At 41.6% G+C, this 14,452-nt stretch overlaps 1 protein-coding gene and 1 pseudogene across 1 annotated transcript in view; both read right to left on the bottom strand.

The window, feature by feature from the left end:
• The window catches only part of LOC139422451 (uncharacterized), a 34,819-nt gene extending 21,289 nt beyond the window's left edge, over positions 1-13,530 (bottom strand). Inside the window, exons 1-4 of the mRNA XM_071173626.1 lie at positions 13,419-13,530; positions 13,159-13,264; positions 13,025-13,061; positions 9,329-9,565 (exon numbers count right to left, since the gene is read on the bottom strand). Of these exons, the coding sequence (XP_071029727.1) occupies positions 9,329-9,333 (5 nt within the window). The 5' untranslated portion in view covers positions 9,334-9,565; positions 13,025-13,061; positions 13,159-13,264; positions 13,419-13,530. The remainder of the gene's footprint in view (positions 1-9,328; positions 9,566-13,024; positions 13,062-13,158; positions 13,265-13,418) is intronic.
• On the bottom strand, positions 7,258-9,283 carry LOC139421781 (52 kDa repressor of the inhibitor of the protein kinase-like; annotated as a pseudogene).
• Positions 13,531-14,452: the final 922 nt, after the last annotated feature.

The raw sequence follows: 14,452 nt of genomic DNA, 5'->3' as shown, positions 1-14,452 counted from the left end.
TACAGGAGGGGACTAAGCACACACCCCTGAGTGGCTCCCGTGTTGAGGATCAGCGTGGAGATGTGAAGTTGCCTACCCTTACCACCTGGGGGGTGGCCCGTCAGGAAGTCCAGGATCCAGTTGGAGAGGGAGGTGTTTAGTCCCAGGTTCTTTAGCTCAGTGATGAGCTTTGAGGGCACTATGGTGTTGAACGCTGAGCTGTAGTCAATGAACAGCACTTTCACATAGGTGTTCCTTTTGTCCAGGTGGGAAAGGGCAGTGTGGAGTGCAATTGAGATTGCGTCATCTGTGGATCTTGAAGAGGGTTAAACCAAGGCCTCATACCTTTTAAAGGGTTAACAAATTGTGTTATGATTAACTGTAAGGTCTTCTCTTCTCTGAGATCTCTGTGTGTGTATTAACATCTGTTTGAGTGTTGTGCCCTTCAGACATTATCAGAAGGCGGAAACCTCTTACGTTCATACATACTCCTCCTGTCTGGGCCCCACCTGGCTATCTGAGATTCTGAGAATACGACTGCTTTTCTGAGAACAAGGCTGCAGCAGGCCTGATGAAAACAGCCACCGGTCAGAAGATGCTTGGACTCGTTCACCTTGTTATGAACCTATTCTTGTGATGAAAGATCAAGTTTTGGTCAAACCCACTTCTGAGCTTTTAATTGCTGAGAAGATGGTTGCTGCTGTCAGGTGGAGGTTAGATTTATTATAATGTTGTTGCCAGGGAAACTCACTCAAGGAGGACTGGAAGAGGCTATATGAGTTACAGGATGTCCTAGTCATTTTGCAGAACCTGGGGAGAGCTATCATATACTGTACTCTGTACCAACTTCTGCCTATAATTGTATTACTAAAGGATCATTTTAATACTTAAAACGGAGTGTTTCCTTTCCATTACTAATGTATGTTCGATAATTATATAGAATTGATCATTGGTTGAAGAAATTGACCAACAACCTGTAGGGTTTCTCATGATGGTGCTGATGTGAGCCATGACCAGCCTTTCAAAGCATTTCATGGCTACAGAGTGCCACAGGTTGGTAGTCATTTAGGCAGGTTGCCTTGGCGTTCTTGGGCATAGGGACTATGGTGGTCAGCATGAAACATGCAGGTATTACAGACTTGGTCAGGGACAGGTTAAAAATGTCAGTGAAGACACTTGCCAAATGATCCTATTTACACTTTGTAGTCAATTTTGACACTAGAATAAATGTTTTGACTCATATAAATGCCACATATGCCGTTTTCAAAACGAGAAGTTGCTTTTTAGGGGCAGTTGACCTCTAATTCCAATGCTTCTCTAGCGCAGAGACCCTTAGAGTGCATAGTTCTTCCTGATGTTGTACGACCTCTAGGTGTCGACACAGTGAGCCCAGCCGGTAATACACCTGTCCCCCCCCATGGACCGGCTCGTACATAAAACATCCTCCATTCAAGGCTGAAAAGGCGTTGGGTTTTCTCCTTAACTCGATTTAATGGCTTGTCAGTGGGAAAAGAAAACGGGCAAAATATGTATACTGTCTTAATAAAACATTTTCCACCACCATGCTACAGTGGCTAATACTACTTCCTGATGTTGTGGTGCGCATTCAGACAGGGGTAAACGGACGCTGTGTGTAACATCCGGGAGTTGTCAGAAAATCCGAAAACGGGCGGGGAAAATTGTGTTTTATTAAGACCGTACACAATTTCCCACTGACGAGTCATTAACCTGAGTTAAGGAGGAAACCGACAAATCCTGAATGAAGGATGTTTTACGTACAAGCCGGTCCATGGGGGACGTGAGTGTATTATCGGATGGCCACATTAAAGTCGGATGTAAGAAGACAAACAATGTAAAAGGAATAATGGCGCCATCTTGCGGCTGGTAGGCTTCTACAATGTTAAGACAATGTTATGGTTAAAATAACTGTGCTTACAGTTATTAACTGTATACATGACAAACTTGTGGGGCTAGGCCTGCCCTGACTTCTGTAAGGTAAAATTTTGAATTACCATTTTCGGGGAGCTTATATTCATGACGCTCACACACTTGATGCATTGATTCAACATGCATTTTATTAGGTACACCCATCTAGTACCAGGTTGGACCCCGGTTTGCCTACAGAACAGCCTGAATTATTTGGGTCGTGGAACCCAATGTTTCAAGAGACCTAACGTGTTCCAGGAAAATATCCTCACCAGCACACCACTGCCACCAGCCTGTATCGTTAACACCAGGCAGGATGGGGTCATGAACTCATGCTGCTTACACCAAATCTTGACTTTGCCATAAGCATTATGCAACAGTGAACGGGATTCGTCGGACCAGGCAATGTTTTTCCACTCCTCAATCGTCCAATTTAGATGATCGCATGCTCACTGGAGCCACTTCTTGTTTTTTAGCGGATATGAGTGGAACCCGGCGTGGTCGTCTGCTGCAATAGCTCACCCATGACAAGGATCAACCAGCTGTGCGTTCCGAGATGCCGTTCTGCACACCACTGTTGCACTGCGCCATTATTTGCCTATTTGTTGCCCGCATGATTCTTGCCCTTCTCCTTTGACCTCTCATTAACAAGCTGTTTTTCGATCACAGGACTGCCGCTGACTGGATGTTTTTTTTGTTTGTCATACCATTCTCGGTCAACTTTAGACACTGTCGTGCGTGAAAAGCACAAGAGGTCAGACGTTTCTAAGATACTGGAACCAGCGTGCCTGGCACTGACGATCATACCACGCTCAAAGTCGCTTAGGTCATTAGTTTTGCCCATAAAGTTCAATCGAACCATAACTTAAAGCTTGATGCCTGTTTGCCTACTTTATATAGCAAGCTACAGTCAAGTGACTCACTGTCAGTAGGAGAGAACAATTTCCCTGAAGAGGGTGGTGTACCTAATAAACTGGCCTGTGAGTGTATTTGGACTATCGTCAACATAGGGAGGGGGTGTAACCTGCTATATCAAAGCTAGATAGCCTGCTAGCTAGTCTGATTAAACAAGCTGTAATGCAACATTTGTATTTACAGCCGGAAACTCATGCCTTCAAAATCATGTAAATGTTCCTTACAGGTCAGAATGTTGAATAAAATTACATTTAAACTTTACTGGTTGTGTGTACGATTTGTCCTTCACCTGCCCAAAAATGTAGACAAAATATCCACGGGAAAGTATTGTTTACAGAACTTCTTAGAAAGCCGGTAGGTATATGGTTCGGCACCAAAGTAAAGTTAGTTTTAAATACACTCAAAACTCCTTGTATATAGTCTTGTTATTGTGTTGCTATTTCCTTTTTTATTGAGCAAATATTTGTCTTACTTTTTAACTCTGCACTGTTGGGGATGGGCTCGTATGTAAGCATTTCACTTAAGTCTACACCTGTCGTATGACATATGTGACCAATAAAATGTTATTGGATTCAGTTCTCTTGTCAATAGCTATTGAACCAAGCATGCCATGACAATGAAAATGGTATATTCTGAATCAGGGAAGGATGGAGAACAAACCTGTGAATTTACATTTTCTTATTTGGATTTTAATTGTCAAAAATATTTTATCGAAGACAGATTGTTCTCCATCCTTCCCTGATACAGAATATACAACTTGCCCTGGCATGCCTTGTTCAATAGCTATTGACAAGAGAAAACCAAACATCCAATATAAAACAAACTTTACCTTGGTGCAGAATGAGTCATATAGAGAGCAATAGTAATGGCTAATTCCCCATGGTTCGTTGGACAAAACCTATGGGGAAATTGAGTTTTTGGTTAAATGCCAAAAAAGATGGTCTGTAGTAAACAAGCTTCAGAGATCTTATACATTTTGTTCGCAGATAAATCTTCATCAGCTGTCACTGTGAATTTTGCAGCATTTATGTAAAAAAAAATGTAAAAGCACAAAAAGGATTCATAAATCATAAAGATCATGTTAACTGACTGACTGATAATGTCATAGAACAAAACGTATAAGATCTCGCAAGCCTGTGTTAAACATAAGGTCTGAGGTTATCATAAAATCCTACTTTCCCCATAGGAATGGCTGAACTAATGTTTTTTAGGACTACAAGCTGGCGACCCCTATAGACGGTTTGGTTGTTCAGCAACAAAACCGACGCATGCGCAACTATAGGGCAAAACAGACGGGGTTGGCTTAGATTTTTAACTATATTTTGTATCCAATGCTTATTGAAAACATACATGTGCACCTGTCTCAAATACATTGTTATAGTTGTTGGTTTGCTAGCTATTAGTATTGATATGAAACCGTAAAAATACCTCAAAACAAGACATGGTATCAAAAACAAGATGAAACGAGCCACGATTTCCCACATGGCAGTTTGTCATTGTTGTAGCCATCTGGCCATCCAGAATCACAACAACTCACGGACTTCTGCTCCACTGAAGCATGCGCATTGTTTCGTGACGTTGTCAGCTTACCCATCTATACCTACCCACCCTCTAAAAAGTTTGGTAAACAATAACTAGCTACTTTGCTGTGGATATTTGATCTCAAATTTCAAGCAGGGGAAGGACAAACCGTGCAGACAATACGTAGAGTAAGTTTAAATGTAATTTATTCAACATTCTGGCTTGTAGGAACATGTACACGATTGTGCAAGCATTGTTTTAGGCTGTATATAGACCCATTTGGGATTTAGTGGAGGGTAAACACAGTTTATGCACCTTTTTAATTTGTGTTTACGCACATTTTTATTTCGTTAATTAACGCTCACACACGTTTTATTGCGTTCCCAGCGTTGATCAACGGTCACAATGTTAATTTTCTTGATCGGAGTTAAAAATCGCGACTGCCTCTCTGCGACGAGTGGACTCATGATTCAGGTATGCTCGTTATGTTCGCCTACTCCCCCCGGATTTGTCGTGTTAGAAGCACCTTCATTCACCACTCTGTCAAAGCCAAACCCCCCGCCCAGGCACAGACGTGAAACGAACTACCTCAGCCCAGACCAGTGGTGTAAAGTACTTCGGTAGTACTTTTAAGTATTTTTACTTAAGTAGGTTTGGGGAGTATCTGTACGTTACTATTTATATTTTTGATTACTTTTACTTTACTACATTCCTAAAGAAAATAATGTACTTTTTACTCCATACATTTTCCCTGACACCCAAAAGTACTTACATTTTGAATTCTTATCAAGACAGGAAAATTGTCAAATTCACTCATTATCAAGAGAACATCCCTGGTCTCCCTACTGCCTCTGATCTGGCGGACTCACTAAACAGACATGCTTCATTTGTAAATTATGTCGGAGTGTTGAAGTGTGCCCCTAGCCATCTGTAAACTATTTTTTTTTTTAAACATGGTTTGCTTAATAAGGAATTTTAAATGATTTATACTTTTGATACTTAAGTATATTTGAGCAATTACATTGACTCCTGCGGTGTCAGACATCCCCCCCCCCCAAAAAAAACTACTCTGAGAATGAGTGTACAACTGGCAAATAGTCGCTGATATTTCAGTTAGATGGCTATCTGGCTAGAAGGATGGCGTTAGAAGCTAACATTAAACAGATCTTGACCTCAGCAGGAGCAATTGACTGAAATTAAGCTAGCTATAATCTTAACAAAAGATGGGCTACATAGATTCACATAAAATAACTTTGCTTTATAGCGAGTAGTGAGAGACAGTGGTGAGGCAGACTGGGGTGAGGCAGGCTGCAATGCAGAAGGCAGCAGAGTAGACACACAGAGAGAGGAAGCAAGGTTACAGTGGTTACCAAACTTGGGGTCCTCTGCATTTTAAAATGGGATCCCTGAGAGAATATGTAATTGTATCAAACACAATAACATGTTCTATTCAAATGCATATAGAATACAACTATTTGTATTCTATTTGGCATTTTACAATACAGAATTTCAGTGCAGCTCACATGAGATACTAAGAACATGAACGTGATTAAAAAGATAACATTTCAATATAAAGATCTCCACATCCTATTTCTCTGGACTTTCCTAGAGTCCAGTCCAAATAAATATTTTTCTGAGGGCGACCTGATGTGCATTGTGTAGCTACATAAAATTACATTAGGCCTTCCCTATTGACCTGCATGAAAATGGAATCAAACAATGCAGTTCTAAAATTGTAATTTTTTGGTTTATATCGGTGGTTCGTCTGATCTCGATCGCCCACTGGAGTTTATAGTTTACCCACCTTTGTTTTACCACTACATCACTGATACCAATGAATTGTGTATTACAACTTGATTCATCTGACTACCCAATTTAGCTAGCTAGCTACAGTACAACATATGAAGAGGATGTTGTCAGATTAAAGATAACTTTCATAACTTTGAGGGATGACCAGGGACCACCCTCTCACTAAAACATACTTCTAATTCACCCTTAACGTTACGCAATTAATACGGTTTCCTTAACCACAATGTAGCCTTTTAGCAAGCTAGCTAGCTGGCTAGCAAACAACCCATCTTTGCCATTACCATCAACGTTAGCACAAGCTATGCTAACTAGCAAGCTCTAGAGGTTTCAATGGATCAGCCAGCTAGCTAGTTAGCTAATTAAGAATACCAATTTTACTTTAAAAAGTATAGTTTGTAGTGGATTGTACACTATTTACATCTAACCCAATTACATTGCACTTACCGCTCCGAGTCCAATGGAAATCTGAAAAATGGGACGTCTGATTTATCTGTATAGATATTACAATTTGGTGCGGCACAGCGGTTGGGCATTTTGGGATCCATGCACTCACTGGTTCAGAATAAATCGTGCATCGTGCAATTAATCCGAAATCCACCCGTATTGAATCTTTAGCTTAATATTTGTACAAAGTCTTTAAATTAACTTTGTACCTAGCTAGGTAATTTAATTATTTCATTCCGTAAAAAGTTGATTTGTTGAGCGGTGTAGTTGCCCGAGTGTTCCTAAACCAGGAAGAACACCTTTGTAAAGCGGAAATCGACACCGCTTAGCGCATTGATCTCTGATCTCAGTACAATGTGTTCAATTGTATATCTTTGTATTTTTCCTTCTATGTGTATGCAGTGGCGTATCAGTACGATTGTAATAACAAATGTATTTTGATAGCTGTATTTTTTTAAAGTTCCGCATATGACAACCGAGTAAATAATATCGGAATACCACGAGGCCTCATAAAACCCCTACTTGTCACGTGACAAGATGACTGAACGAGTTCATGGTTGTCAAAAAAAGCCTATTAAAAGCTACATCTTATCAGACATACATTGAGGAAAAAAATGCACTTTACTGTGAATTGTGTGATCAAAGTCAATGAGGAAAGAAACATTTTCAACAATTTATTTCAGAAATGCAGCTATCACACAATAAAATGGTGTAAATAAATGTATGACAATAATAGCAATTCTTATTAGACTGAATCAAAAACGTTGATCTTTATTTGTAATCATTTTTACAAGAAAGAACACAGTCTTAGATCAAAGCAGGTAGCCTAACAGTTAAGGGCGTTCGGCCAGTAACAGGTTTCGAATCGCCAAGCCGACTAGGTAAAAAAATCTGAAGATGCGCCCTTGAGCAAGGCACTTAACCCTAATTGCTCCTGTAAGTCGCATTGGATAAGATCATCTGCTAAATGACACAAATGTAACTGTATTTCAAGCACATTGGTCTTAGAAGAAAGTACTTCCAGAAGACTTATGTAATAAGAATACATTTTCAGTTCTGTAATTTACATAACCAGTTGCATAAATTTTTAAATGACCTATACATACATTCAAATCACAAAAAACTTTAGTTGAAACTAAGTGTTTTGGTGCATACTAAATCTAATGATTCCCTCAAACTTGCAATGGTCATTGATCAACTTTATACAGCCAAAATAAGTGGTTTCAAGTCAACATATCAAACATCCAATAAGTAAGAGGTCAGCTCGTCACAAATGCTGAAGACAGACTACAATTTATACAAGAACAAGTCAACAGGCTGGCATTCTTGCTCATTAGGGTCATGAAATTAATTGGATTTAACTTTCATTGTGAGGGTACATCTTAACGTAACTATCAACCATAAAGTCCAGGTCATGTCTGGCATTATAATGTATGTTTAGAAATGCCAGACTCTTGGAATCTGTGTTTGTCAGGTGTGTTCTGCAGGTACATCTGAAAACGTTTACGAGAAGCATTGCCGTCGACATCCTCAAGGCCCAGGACTGGCAGGTTGCTGAGCACCCTCAAGAATGCACATTGGGGAAGAACTTCACTTCAGCAAAACTGCAGCGTCTCATGGACGGTGAAGGGCAGGGTTACCTTGCCCCTATGCTTCCACTTCACCCTCCAGCAGTGAAGCTCAGCAGGGGGAGTGTCTGCGTTGGGAAGGTCGTTCCTGTACATCTCCACGTTGTTATCTTCAGACATGTTGAATTTCAGCTGCCCCATGACAGCAGGGACGAGCGTCAAATATCTCAGGGCGTTAAGGTGGTTCTCAGAAAAGAGGTTGTTCAGTTCTTTGATGACCTGGCTCACCACTGGAGCAGTCAGGTGCTCTTTGAAGTAGCTCTCGGGCTGGATTTCTGTTCCAGCTTCTGGGCGGTGCTTTCTCAAGTAGGTAGAAATCATGGTACCCCTCAATGTTATCCAAGACCTCGTTCATCAAGTGCAACACAGCGGTCAAGCTGCTTGCAGCAAAGTAGACTTCTATCGTAGGCCTTTGAAAGTTCTTGCCGAAGGCTGTTGTGAATGACATGGTGTTTTTCAGTACAACCAACGCTGCAACAAACTCAAAATCAGCCAGAGCCTCTGATATCTCCAAGGCATCATGTGTGTCTTGGTCATTCCACCTCAGATCTTCATCGTCATGAACACCATCTACGCAGAGCAGTAGAGATTCCACAACGTCGACTGCCACCTCAAATGTATCATGCCTCATTGTCCAGTTGGTATGACAGGCCTCTTTCAGATCACTGGCATTCTCTTCATTGCCCTGATTGAAAATGGAGATGGCATTCTCCAACTCCAATTGCAGTGAAGGTGACTTGTTGAAAAAATAATCAATATTCTTGAAAGTAGACATGACAATCTGAATGCCTGTCAAAGCCACTCCACTTGCCAGTGAGACATTCAAGGCACAGGTGGAACTTGGTGTGTGTGCACTGCTGTGGGATACTTCTGTGAGTTTGGTTGCAATGGCTTTCATTTTGCAAGAATGCAAACAGGAGCTTAAGTGGGCCTGCCCTCTGCAGTAGTCCATATTCAAGCCCCACTTTTGTTGTCACCTCAGTCAGCAGCCTCTCCATCAGGGTCTCCTCATCTCCCTCAAAAGGAATGAATCCCACAAACTTCTCCCGCAAGCAGTTGGCCTAGTTAAAAAAAAAAACTTAAGAATATGGGGATATGGCACTCACCTCATTCGGTACGCCAACAATGCCTGGAAGTTGCTTGGAGTGAGACCGTCGCACTCCTCAGTATGTCTATTCAGAGGTATGTTCTGTTTCCCCAACACCAGAAAAACTTCAAATAGTGATTTGAGATATTCTCTGTGCTTCTTCTCCTCAGAGGTCAGCTGGGGGGGTGGTTTGTCTCAGAGTCATCTTGGCCTTCACCATCATCTTTGCTAGTCTTTGATTGGTCCACAGAGTCCTCTATAGGAAAATAAAGTAATATTGATTAAAAATAAGATTAGTGTAACTTTTTGCTTATGTGGGTCCTGTGATATTTTTTTATTTCACCTTTATTTAACCAGGTAGGCTAGTTGAGAACAAGTTCTCATTTACAACTGCGACCTGGCCAAGATAAAGCATAGCAGTGTGAACAGACAACACAGAGTTACACATGGAGTAAACAATTAACAAGTCAATAACACAGTAGGAAAAAAAAGAGTCTATATACATTGTGTGCAAAAGGCATGAGGAGGTAGGCGAATAATTAAAATTTTGCAGATTAACACTGGAGTGATAAATTATCAGATGTACAGGTATAGATACTGGTGTGCAAAAAAACAGAAAAGTAAATAAATATAAACAGTATGGGGATGAGGTAGGTAAATTGTGTGGGCTATTTACCGATAGACTATGTACAGCTGCAGCGATTGGTTAGCTGCTCAGATAGCAGATGTGAAGTTGGTGAGGGAGATAAAAGTCTCCAACTTCAGAGATTTTTGCAATTCGTTCCAGTCACAGGCAGCAGAGAACTGGAACGAAAGGCGGCCAAATTAGGTGTTGGCTTTAGGGATGATCAGTGAGATACACCTGCTGGAGCGCGTGCTATGGGTGGGTGTTGCCATCGTGACCAGTGAACTGAGATAAGGCGGAGCTTTACCTAGCATGGACTTGTAGATGACCTGGAGCCAGTGGGTCTGGTGACAAATATGTAGCGAGGACCAGCCGACTAGAGCATACAGGCAGCGAACGGTTGAAAGCAGGCAGCGAACGGTTGAAAAGCATGCATTTGTTTTTACAAGCGTTTAAGAGCAGTTGGAGGCAGCGGAAGGAGTGTTGTATGGCATTGAAGCTCGTTTGGAGGTTAGATAGCACAGTGTCCAAGGAAGGGCCAGAAGTATACAGAATGGTGTCGTCTGCGTAGAGTTGGATCAGGGAATCGCCCGCAGCAAGAGCAACATCATTGATATATACAGAGAAAAGAGTCAGGCCGAGAATTGAACCCTGTGGCACCCCCATAGAGACTGCCAGAGGACTGGACAACATGCCCTCCGATTTGACACACTGAACTCTGTCTGCAAAGTAGTTGGTGAACCAGGCAAGGCAGTCATTAGAAAAACCGAGGCTACTGAGTCTGCCGATAAGAATATGGTGATTGACAGAGTCGAAAGCTTTGGCCAGGTCGATGAAGACGGCTGCACAGTACTGTCTTTTATCGATGGCGGTTATGATATCGTTTAGTACCTTGAGCGTGGCTGAGGTGCACCCGTGACCGTCTCGGAAACCAGATTGCACAGCGGAGAAGGTACGGTGGGATTCGAGATGGTCAGTGACCTGTTTGTTGACTTGACTTTCGAAGACCTTAGATAGGCAGGATGGATATAGGTCTGTAACAGTTTGGGTCCAGGGTGTCTCCCCCTTTGAAGAGGGGGATGACTGCATCAGCTTTCCAATCCTTGGGGATCTTAGACGATATGAAAGAGAGGTTGAACAGGCTGGTAATAGGGGTTGCGACAATGGCGGCAGATAGTTTCAGAAATAGAGGGTCCAGATTGTCAAGCCCAGCTGATTTGTACGGGTCCAGGTTTTGCAGCTCTTTCAGAACATCTGCTATCTGGATTTGGGTAAAGGAGAAGCTGGAGAGGCTTGGACGAGTAGCTGCGGGGGGGGGGGGGGCTGTTGGCCCGAGGTTGGAGTAGCCAGGAGGAAGGCATGGCCAGCCATTGAGAAATGCTTGTTGAAGTTTTCGATAATCATGGATTTAATCGGTGGTGACCGTGTTACCTAGCCTCAGTGATAGGGCATTGTCTCATGATGAAAAGGGAAATACATCCATACTAGTCATTCAATTTAAACCTAGAATATTATTGCATTGCAAAGCATTCAGAAAGTATTCAGACCCCTTGACTGTATCCACATTTTATGTTACAGCTTTATTCTAAAATTGAAATAATCCCCCCCTCAATTTACACCCAATTCCCCATAATGACAAAGAGAAGAGGTGTTATATTTTTTGTTGTTGATGTATTACAAATAAAAAATAGCATATTTAAATAAGTATTCAGACCCTTTGCTATGAGACTCGAAATTAAGCTCAGGTGCATCGTTTCCTTTGATCTTCCTTGGTGTTACTGCAACTTTATTGGAGTCCACCTGTGGTAAATTCAATTGATTGGACATTATTTGGAAAGGCAAAAACCTGTCTATATAAAGGTCCCACAGTTGACAGTGAATGTCAGAGCAAAAACCAAGCCATGAGGTTGAAGGAATTGTCCATAGAGCACAGAGACAAGATTGTGTCGAGGCACAGATCTGGGGAAGGGTACCAAAAAAAATCTGCAGATTTGAAGGTCCCCGAGAACACAGTGGCCTCCATCATTCCTAAATGTAAGACGTTTGGAACCACCAAGACTCTTCCTAGAGCTGGTCACCAGGCCAAACTGAGCAATCAGTGGAGAAGGGCATTGGTCAAAGAGGTGACCAAGAACCTGATGGTCACTCTGACAGAGCTCCAGATTTCCTCTGGAGATGGGAGAACCTTCCAGAAGGACAACCATCTCTGCAGCACTCCACCAATCAGGCCAATACAGTGGCCAGATGGAAGCCACTCCTCAGTGAAGGGCACATGACAGCCCGCTTAGAATTTACCAAAAGGCACCTAAAGGATCATGAAAAACAAGATTCTCTGGTCTGATGAAACCAAGATTGAACTCTTTAGCCCGAATGCCAAGCATCACGTCTGGAGGAAACCTGGCACCATCCCTACGGTGAAACACGGTGGTGGTGGCAGCATAATCATCATGCTATGGGGATGTTTTTCAGTGGCAGGGAGACAAGTCAGGATTGAGGGAAAGATGTACGGAGCAAAGTACAGAGAGCTCCTTGATGAAAACCTGCTCCAGAGTGCTCAGGACCTCAGACAGGGGCGAAGGTTCACCTTCCAACAGGACAACACAGGAGTGGCTTTGGGACAAGTCTCTGTCCTTGAGTGGCCCATCCAGAGCCCGGACTTGAACCGATCAAACATTTCTGGAGAGATCTGTAAATAGCTGTACAGCGACGCTCCCCATCCAACCTGACAGAGCTTGAGAGAATCTGCAGAGAAAGAATGGGAGAAACTCCTCAAATACAGGTGTGCCAAGCTTGTAGCGTCATACCCAAGAAGACTCGAGGCTGTAATCGCTGTTGAAGTTGCTTCAACAAAGTACTGAGTAAAGAGTCCGAATACTTATTTAAATGTGATATTTCAGTTTTATTTTAAATAAATTTGCAAACATTTCTAAAAACCTGTTTTTGCTCTCATTATGGGGTATTGTGTAGATTGAGGAAACAAAATAAATGTAATCATTTTAGAATAAGGCTAATGCAACAAAATGTGGAAAAGTCAAGGGGTTTGAATACACTGTACATTGAAACAGCCTCAACATAAGATGCACAACTTACTTTTCCTCAATTTCATTTGCCTTGCTTCATCTTCACTCTGTAGAATATAATAGCAAGAGAAACAATAACAAGCTGTTTGATTTCAATACATTGAGTATGACTAGAGATTTGTTAAATGGAAAAGAAACCCCTACCAGCTCTTTAATCCTCGTGTTGCCTACTCTGTGGCTTATTGAGCTGGCTTGATAAATCAAAGATGGCTGAAGGATAATGCCACACCAACCTTGTCCTGTAGGAACTCTGGAAATATGAACGATTTATTAAACTACCTATTTGATGGGTGTGTGTAGCACTAAATAAGTACACATCTCTGTTCAACTACATCAATTTCAAATGTTAAACGTTTCAGCTAGGCCAAAACAAATGCTAAGCAAATTGCATCAGTATCACTTACTGCTTTACAAATCACTGATGGTTCAAATTGCTTAGCACAAAGTCTGTAGTGTCTGTTCAGCTGGTCAGGTGTTTTATCTTCAAGATCCTTGCCATGACAGTTTTCCACCCACTGCTTGCATCTGTGCACAACAGACAAAACAAACCATTCTCATTCATACATTTAGCTTCATTGAATGAGATTGAACATTAAGAACGAGTTATTCAAACACTGACGTCAGTGACCAATGAGAAAAACGACCCTCTCTGACTTCCTGTAAGAGCTCCTCATGGATACAACTTTTTTTTTTTTTATAAAAAAACAGTTCTCATTTATATATTTAGCGATCATTGAATGAGATTGAAGAACTAGTTATTAAAATACTGAAGACATGATTGCTATAGTTAATGGTATAATCACACAATAACATTGTGTGCTGTGTTGACAATAACATGCAAACTAAATCATTGTGTATCACTAGCAAGCAGCTTGCTGTATGTTTTAATAACGTACTGATTTGCAAACCCCAAAAGTCTGGTTATACAATTATTCTGCAAGCATGCTGCAAAACTAGCTACAAGCTAGCCAAATAGCTTGCACAGTGCACATATTTAGCTGACAGCTAACGTTAGTTAGCTTAATGTGCAAAGTCAAGCATGGAAAACCGTCTTAACGTACCTTTCAGTGTCCATTGGAAACCTGAAGAATAGCGATGCTGACCGATTACTTTTTATGGTGCAATTTGGAGCTGCGCAAAAGTTTGCCATGGTTTGCTTATGCTAGTATAATGCTTTTCAAAAGTAATTTACTTCAATATTAATTTATCCAGAAATTAGTAAGGAATGGACTCGCACGCAACAGTGCTTTATGTGGCCTGGAGGAATTAAATCACGGCCTTCCCACAATGCTTTGCTAACATAACTCAGTACGCATGTTTGTCACTGTCCTGTTCATATCACCTCAGGGTTCCAATACTGATATTAGCTTTCCTTGCGCCCTTCGGATCAACACATGCCTGCACAATTATCCACACAAGACATTTCAAAGGAGTTTTG

This window comes from Oncorhynchus clarkii, chromosome 12 (assembly GCF_045791955.1).
Source record: "Oncorhynchus clarkii lewisi isolate Uvic-CL-2024 chromosome 12, UVic_Ocla_1.0, whole genome shotgun sequence".
NCBI classification, from domain to species: domain Eukaryota; kingdom Metazoa; phylum Chordata; class Actinopteri; order Salmoniformes; family Salmonidae; genus Oncorhynchus; species Oncorhynchus clarkii.
This window is presented reverse-complemented; position numbering and strand designations above follow the sequence as displayed.